The sequence below is a fragment of the Tupaia chinensis genome, unplaced genomic scaffold, assembly GCF_000334495.1.
Source record: "Tupaia chinensis unplaced genomic scaffold, TupChi_1.0 Scaffold000659_1, whole genome shotgun sequence".
NCBI classification, from domain to species: domain Eukaryota; kingdom Metazoa; phylum Chordata; class Mammalia; order Scandentia; family Tupaiidae; genus Tupaia; species Tupaia belangeri.
This window is the reverse complement of record NW_006160181.1, coordinates 870365-879105: the sequence shown is the minus strand read 5'-3', so window position 1 is coordinate 879105 and position 8741 is coordinate 870365. Positions and strand designations below refer to the sequence as shown.

Here is an 8741-nt window from a genome sequence, read left to right as displayed (position 1 = left end):
TCGCTCTCTCTCTCTCTCTGTGTGTGTGTGTGTGTGTGTGTGTGTGTGTGTCCAGTCAAATTGAAAAATGATAATAACAAATAAAATAAAATAAATAATTCTTTTTAAAAGGTCTTTCAGAGCCAGCCAGGTGGCATAGATTAAGGCAGCTGGTCCCAAATGCTTGACTACACAGTTCCAATCCTGGACCTAGCAGCTTAAAAATCACACTGGGCACATGTGCGTGTGTAGATGTCCAAAATTCTGAGAGAAGAATGGAGAACAAAGATTGTGGCATTGCTCTCTCTTTCTCTTCAGCAAGCACATGATAGCTATGGCAAAACATATATGTGTGTGTGTGTGTGTGTGTGTGTGTGTGTATATATATATCTTTCGGACATCCTGGTCCACAGCTAGATTGGATCCCTATCTGAGACCCTTTTCTCAGAACTCAGAAGAGAAAAAGAAGTGAACAATTAGCACCCTAGAGGCCCCCGTACTCAGGCAACCACCCCTACCACCATTCGTGCCCCAGAGAAAGAGGGTGGAAGGAGCACAGCCACTGTCTGGACCATTTCCCACACCCTGGACTGCAGGGTTGGAGACTGAGCCCCATCCCACAAGTCTTTAAGCAAAGTCAGAGTACAGAGGCCCAGGAGTTCCTGTGTTCTGATGCTCTGTGTTCTCAGAGCCCAAACTGCTTCCACTCTGGCCTGTAACCCTCATGGCCTCCCACGGCCAAACCCTGCCCACCATTCTGGGCAGGAGCATCAGCCTGAGTGTCAGACAGACCTGAGTCTGAAGCCAGGCTGTGTCCGAGCCGGAACAGAGAGCCGGGAACAGACATGGGGAGCTAGAGGATGACGCATTGGTAAAATGCGATGCTCTGCAAGGCCGACCCATGTGGGAAGGTCCTGGGTTCATATCCAGAGACCTCCCTGAGTACTCCAGGCACACGGATGCCCAGTGCTGGCCAAGGCTGGAGGTGGATCATGGCATCAAGACCCTGTTGGGGGCACCAGGACGTAGAGTGGTGGTTAAGGCACTGGACTACCACATGGCTGACCACAGTTTGAGTCCCAGACCTGGTGGCCTGCTGTCTCACTTCCCCTTTCTCTTTCTCTCTCTCTGTCTCTCTCTGGTCAAATTAAAAAATAATCATAATAACAAATAGAATTAATTAAATAAATTATTTTTTTAAAAAAAGATCCTGTAGGAGTCTCTCTCTGTCTCACTTGCTCAAAGAAGAAAAATAAACTTTCAAAAAAAGGGGGAGGGGGGCAGTGCACTTGGTGAAACTGGTGCTCACAGAAACCAACATAAATCAAAGACATGAACACTCTTCCCAGAAACACCCAACTTGAGAGATGTATTTCATGTGCTCTGATCATCTCAGAAAGGGACTAAGAAGAGCAGCTTCAGAGAAAGCCAGGTGACTCAGGAGAATGAGCAGTGATTTCAGAAAGCATGGGGTGTTGCTCAGGAGGAAGTGGTTTTAACAAAGATTTTTTAAGAGATCAACGTGTAATACTAGGAATGTTTTACTGCAGACGAGTTAAGACTTTAGGTTTCAGATTTAAATCTTGACTCCACCATATTTTAATTAAATCAATCAAGATCTTTCGGTTATGAGAGACAAGTGCAGCTCAAGCTCAATGAAGCAAAAAAGGTGACTGACGGGTTGTGTTACGTAGCATACGGTTGCTGGGGTTCTTTGTTTTGTTTTGCTTTGCTTTATTTTTGGAGGGGAGAAAGCCAGAGAGAGAGGGAGAGGATAAGGCACCTTCCTGGGGAAAGGTCACACCACAATCCCTTCTCTTCCATCTCTTTCCATCTCTCCTTCTCCTTTCAGGATTTTGAGCACACACACACACACACACACACACACACACACACAATCTGGGGTGTGTCTCAAGCCACCAGGTCCAGGATTCAGACCTCATGATTGGCCATGTGAGATCCAACTGCCTTAACCCCCAGGCCACAGAGCTGGCCTGGTCACTGCGATAACTCACAGGATCCATGAGCTGCAGCTCTGGGGGCCCGAATGGTGAGCTCAGCACCATCCCTCCACCCAGTCGCCCATCCATCCCTCTCTCATACTTTGTCTCTTTTTGTGAGTTGGCTTCACTCTTACCATAGTAGAGCAGGCCTCTGCATATAATGAACATGCCACAGATGGCTCCAACTTGGCAAACTCAGTTCCATATGTTAATCCAGGGAAGAGTTCTGATTGGCTGTGCTTGGTTCATGTGCTGAGTCACGTGTGCTAATTTCTGTTGCTCGGGGGCAGGTGCGGTAGTTGGCCAGTGTGGGTCGGGTACCCAGCCCTATGGTCAGGACATCTTACTGAAAGAAGGAAGGCGGTGACTACAGTCACCACAGTTGCCATGAAACCTCACAAACACCACGTAGCCTCCCTCGAATCATCACTGCCCTCTTCTGTAACATGGGTATACCAGTGCCCACTCCACAGATCGAATGGGATAATCCATGTGAGGTACCTGGGAGGGTCAGTGTATGTCGTTCTAACAGTGTTGCATCTATGTAACACTACGGAAGAGCCAAGGTCATAGCCAAGATGGGCTGTCGGACATGTCAGCAGCTTAAAACCATGATCAGGGCCAGCCCCGTGGCCTGGTGGCTAAGGAAGCCAGATCCTGTGTGGACAGGAAAGAGGTTTGAATCCCAACCCCAGCAGCTAGGAAGTCACGCCAAGCACGCACATGTGTGTCTGTGTGTGTGTGTGCGTGCACATGCCCCAAACCCCAACAGGATGAGAAATGGACGAGAAGGGTGTATGGCATAATCATCACCCATTTTGGGGTGCTTCCTCCCTCTTTGTCTCTCCCTCTCTCTCTGGCAAACGCCACACGTCCACTAACACACAAGGACTATGATCTACTCCTGTTTTCCCTGTCAATATTTACTTATCCTTTGATCCTTGTTTACATCAACTGCTTCTTTCAGATGTTAACAGTTTTAGAAGGGGCCAGCAGGTGGCGCAGTGGTTAAAGCACCGGACTCCCACATGGTCCACTGTGATTGGAGTCCCCGACTCAGAAGCTTGAAACACACTGGGTATGGATGTGTGTGTGTGTGTGTGCGTGTGTGTATCTGTGCGTGTGTGTGCACCCGCGCGCGCATGCCCAAAATCCCAAGAGAATAGAAGAGAAGAGATTGCAGAGTTGCCACCCCACCACCCCTTGTGGGAGGTGATTTCTCTTCCATCCCCCCAGGGGGGAGGTGATTTCTCACTTTCTCTGTGTCTCTCTCTCCAGGAAGCGCATGCTCCCTATAGCAAAAATCTCTCTTAAAAAAAAAAAAAAAAGTTTAAAAAAAAAACAGAAAAGAAAAACTTAATATTGAGGAAAAATCTGTTCATTTGTTCTTTATTCTTTCTCATTGTTTGGAAAAGGTCATATTTTTCCCATTATAATTGGCAAAACTTTAGGTCCAGCTTCAAAAATTTGCAAGGTCGGGAACCAGCAGTTAGCGTAATGGTTATGTCGCTGGACTCCCATGTAGTTGACCGCGGTTCGCATCCCGGACCTGGTGGCTTAAAACTCACGCTGGGCACGTGTGCGTGCGTGCCCAAGATCCCGGGAGGAGAATGGAGGAGAAGGGATTGCGGCGTGACCATCCCCCTTGGGGGGTGATTTCTCCCTTTCTGTCTCTATGTCTCTCTCTGTCTGGCTAGCGCACGTTCCCTATAGCAAAAACCTCTCCAAAAATTTGCGAGGTCTTCAAAAGTTTCATGGAAAATTCATGAAAATGATGAAAAAATGATGCACGAGTTTCAAAAATTTTTTGCACCAAAATAAACATATACTTTTTATTTTTTAGCTTGCTATATAGTGTGTGCACACACTAGAGATACATAAAGAGTGAGAGAAGAAAAGTGAGAAAGCACCCCCCAGGAGGGACGACCACAATGCAGCCCCTTCTCCATTTTCATCTTGGGATTTGGGCTTGCATGCATACACACACACACACACAACATATTTTTCAAGCGTTCAGAGCCAGGATTCAAACTGCACAGTCAGCCATGTGGGGTTCAGCCACCTTAAGCACCATGCCACCAGCAGGCCCTTAAATACACGTATACTTTAATTCCAGTGTTCCACCAATTCTTTGAAATCTTCTTGTGGAGAAGTCTGGTGACAATCTAGCTTGATCTATTCAATGCCTCCTCATCCCCCATTTCGTAATAAGAAATTGATTCCTGATACAGGGCTAGAACACGTGTCATCATCCCATCGTACATATGCAACCCTTTAAGGTCATCCACCTACAGTTACCTGGGCTACTTACCAATTAGCCTCTGGTTTGTATTTCTTTTTTTTTTTTTCTTTATAAGAATCATTTATTTACCAAAAAAAGGGGGGGAGAGGGGAACCAGCAATTGGCATAATGGCTATGTCACTGTGCTCCCTTGCAGTTGACTGTGGTTCGAGTTCTGGACCCGGTGGCTTAAAATCACCCTGGGCGCGTGTACGTGCGTGCCCAAGATCCCGAGAGAAGAATGGAGGAGAAGGGATTGCGGCATGGTCATCCCCCCAGGGGGTGATTTCTCACTTTCTGTCTGTCTCTCTCTCTTTCCAGCAAGTGCACATGCACTATAGCCAAAAGTTCTCAAAAAAAAAAAAAAAAAGAATAATTTATTTGGAACCAGCGCATGGTGTTGTGGTTACATTGCTGGACTTCCACATGGCTGACCACAGGTCAAGTCTTGGGCCCACGGCTTAAAACTCATGCCAGGGGATCCAGCAGATGGCATAGTGGTTAAGACGCTGGATACTCCCACATGGCCAACCAAGGTTCGAGTCCTGGACCTACTGGCTTGCTTTCTCACTCTCTCTCTGTGTCTGGTCAAATTAAAATAAACAAATGAATAAAAATAAAATTAAATAAATAATTATTAAAAAGAAAAAATCACCTCATGCCAGGCGTGTGTGCTTACGTGTCCAAAATCCTGAGAGGAGAATAGAGAAGGGATTGTGGCATGGCCATCCCCATAGATAGGTGATCTCTCGTTTCCTATCTCTCCAGCAAGCACAGTGCTCTACAGTAAAAATATCTCACTGAAAACATTTTAAATTATTTATTTAATTTTATTTATTTATTTTATCTGACTAGAGAGAGAGAGAGAGAAAGCAAGCTGCCAGGTCTGGGACTCAAACCGCCGTTGACCACGTGGGATCCCAGTGCCCCAATCAACCCACCATCTGCCAACTCCTGTATTTCAATTCTTAAAGAGACTTTCCTTCTGTAAAGAAATTGAGCTGATTTCTGGAAGGTTTGGGTTTACCATGAAGTCATAAGAATTCATAAGAATCGGTCTCTCAGAACAAGTTTGTCCCTGGCAAAAGTGACAAATGACCTTCCAAACTTGCCCAGCTTCTAGCTGGGTAAACAGCTGCTCCTAAGAAGGAAAGATGGCAGGGACCAGCAGTTAGCATAATGGCTATGTCGCTGGACTCCCATGTAGTCGACTGCGGTTCGCGTCCCGGACCCGGTGGCTAAAAACTCACGCCAGGCGCGTGTGCGTGCGTGCCCAAGATTCCGAGAGGAGAATGGAGGAGAAAGGATTGCAGCGTGGCCATCCCCCCTGGGGGGTGATTTCTCTCTTTCTGTCTCTCTGTCTCTGTCTGTCTGGCGAGCTCACGCGCCCTATAGCAAAAACCTCTCCAAAAAGAAGGAAAGATGGCAGACAGGCCACAGAAACGAAAATGTACGGAGTGCTTACATTAGGCTAAGTACTGTACATGTATTCTCTAAGTTAATCTCCCCAACCGCTCTGTAATGTGGCAACGCCTGTGATTAACAGATCAGGAAACAGAAGCTCAGGGGATTAAGTCTAGAGCCAGGTTTGAACTGATTGCAGCTGGAGCACCACTCAGTCCTGACTGTAACTCTTTCGCCCAGAGCGCCTCCTCTGGCCACTTCTCTCCTCTCTTCCTCTCCCTACTCCGGCTGGTGTAGGGTCCTCTAACCTTTTCCTTCCTGCTGGCTTCCCTCTGCCTCCTTTCTCTCTCCCTCACTCTTGCTTCCTCTTTCTGTCAGCATCATAGCTCCTCAGTTTCCCTCCTAAAACCAAAGGGTTTGAAAGTACACTCAGCTAGCTCCACCTATCCAGACCCAGCTCTAGACCCAACTAGACTTCCCCTCCAATGAGGCCTCTTCATGGTCTTGCTCTGCAGAACCCCAGACCCAGCCACAGCCATAGCAGCTCAGTCCGCACTGAGCACACACCGGGTGCTGCTGGGCTCCTCGGAAACTCACCCTGCCTACCCTTCCTTTCTGTGTGTGCAGCTACTGCGACACCCCAGTCTGACCTGAGACAGCAACCTCCTGGCCAGTCTCCTCCTGGATTCCAGTCTCTCCCTTCTTATCCATTCTGTCACTCACTTGCTCAAAGATATTCTGGATCTCTCCACTGACCAGCACACCATATAAACCCTCAGTGTGGCTCTCAAGGACACAATTCTTCGATTCATTCTTTTGTTTGTTTGTTTGTTTTGAAGTCTTCCCCCAACCCTTAAGGCATAGTCACTCACCAGAGAGCTACACAGAGGGAAAGTGAGAAGTCATCCCTCAAGGGGGACGTCCACACCACAGTCCCTTCTCCTCCGTTCTCCTCTCAGGACTTTAAGCACACACGCACACAGTCCCAGAGTGATTTTCAAGCCTCTGGGACCAGGACTTGAACCACAGTTGGCCATGTGGGAGGCCAGTGCCTTAGCCACTACACCACCTGGTGCCTCTTTTCTGCTATTTTTAAGCATATTTATTTATTTATTCTATGAGTGAGAGAAAGCTAGAGAGAGGGAGGGGACCATCTGGCCCCTTCCACTTCACTTTACATTTATGCATTCAACAAATGTTTATTAAGCACTGGTGCTGCAGTAGGCCCCGTGGATAGACTGGCGACTAAAACAAACACCTCCCTGCCCCGGTGCAGCATGTAATCAACCAGAGGAAGATGAGAAATACACAGGTTACAAATTGTCCTAAGTGTTATGAATGAAAACCAACAGATGCTCGCGGCGGAGGTGGGCACACACCTGGTATGACGGTCAGGGAAGGACTTGCTTCCATGTGAGCCCAGAAGGATAAGGAGTGACCCACACAGGGAGTGCAACGCGTGGGCATTCCAGGCAGTGACCCCAGAGGTGGAACGAGTTTGGGGCATGGAGGAAGAGAAAGGAGGCCAGTGTGGAGCCGGGTGGGGGCACAGCACAACACAAGGGGACTCACATGTTCAGGTCCTGGGTCCACCGAGCACATGCATGCCAGTGACCCAGGCTGGCAGAGCCAATTGGGTCACAGCTGAGGGCCTGTTGAGGTGCCAGTCTCTCTGTCTCTCTCTCTCAAGAAATAAATAAATACATTTTGAAGAAAAAAAAAAAAAGGGCCAGTGTGGGTGGGGCATGGGTGGCAGGGAGAGAATGCCATCAGATTGAACTGGAAAAGTCAGCCAAGGGTCAGCTCATACAGAGCCTTGTAGGCTAGTGTAAGGAGTTGGAGTTTCATTCTTAATCCAACAGGAAGCCATTGGGGGATTTTAAGCAGTGAAGTGACATAATCTAACTTGAGTTTTAAAGGTGACTCATGAAACTCCCAACAAAATATGATGGAATTCCAGGAGTGTGTGTGTGTATGTATGCCCAAAGTCCTAAAAAGTACCTGAAAAAGGAACCAGCAGGTGGTGTGGTGGTTAAGGCACTAGACACTCCCACATGGCTACCCTCAGTTCAAGTCCTGGACCTGGTGGATTGCTTTCTTTCTCTCTCTCTCTCTGGCCAAATTAAAATAAATAAATGAATAAATAAAAAATAAATAATTATTTTAAAAGAAGAAGAAGTAAATGAAAAAGATGAAAATGTAGTATGGTCAGTCCTCCAGGGAGGTGCTTTCTCTCTCTTCCTCTCTCTCTCTCTCTCCCTCGCCTCTTTCTGGTAAGTGCACATGCCCTATGACCAAAGTATAAATAATAAATAAAGCAGAATAACAATTTTTTTTCCACTCTGGAACCACACTAAGAATAATCAAACAGGGGCCAGCAGGTGGCAGGGTGGTTAAGGTGCTGGACTCCCACGTGGTCAGCCACATTCCAAGTCCTAGACTTGCCGGCTTGCTTTCTCACTTTCTCTCTCTCTCTCTGTCTCTCTCTCACAGACACACACACACACTCTGTCACTCTCTGGTCAATTAAAATAAAGTTAAATAAAATAATTCTTAAAAACAAACAAGAAAGAAAGAAAACCGTGCCTTCAGCACGGCTACAGGGCACATGCACTCGCCAGAAAGACAGAGAGAAACAGAGACAGAAAGTGAGAGATCACCCCCCGGGGGGATGGCCATGCCACAATCTCTTCTCCTCCATTCTCCTCTCGGGATCTTAGGCAGGCACGCACACGCACCCAGCATGAGTTTAAGCCACCAGGTCCAGTACTCTAACCCCGGTCAACTACATGGGAGTCCAGCAACATAGCCATTATGCTAGCTGCTGGTCCTATCTCTGGTAAAATTTTTTAAAATAATAATAATAATAAATAAAATCAGGGGTCAGCAAGTGCCATGTGGTTAAGGCACTAGACTCCCACATGGCCAACCACAGTTCGAGTCCTGGACCTGGCCGCTTGCTTTCTTTCTCTCTCTCTGGTCAAATTGAAGAATAACAATAAATAAGGGGACCAGCAGTTAGCGTAATGGCTATGTGCCCTATAGCAAAAACCTCTCCAAAAAAAAAAGAATAA

The 8741-nt window shown here is 47.2% G+C and overlaps 1 protein-coding gene across 1 annotated transcript in view; it reads left to right on the top strand.

The window, feature by feature from the left end:
• LOC102483977 (cytochrome b5 type B) overlaps nt 1-698 on the top strand; it is a 3058-nt gene extending 2360 nt beyond the window's left edge. Inside the window, exon 2 of the mRNA XM_006159862.1 lies at nt 669-698. Within this exon, the coding sequence (XP_006159924.1) occupies nt 669-698 (30 nt within the window). The remainder of the gene's footprint in view (nt 1-668) is intronic.
• Nucleotides 699-8741: the final 8043 nt, after the last annotated feature.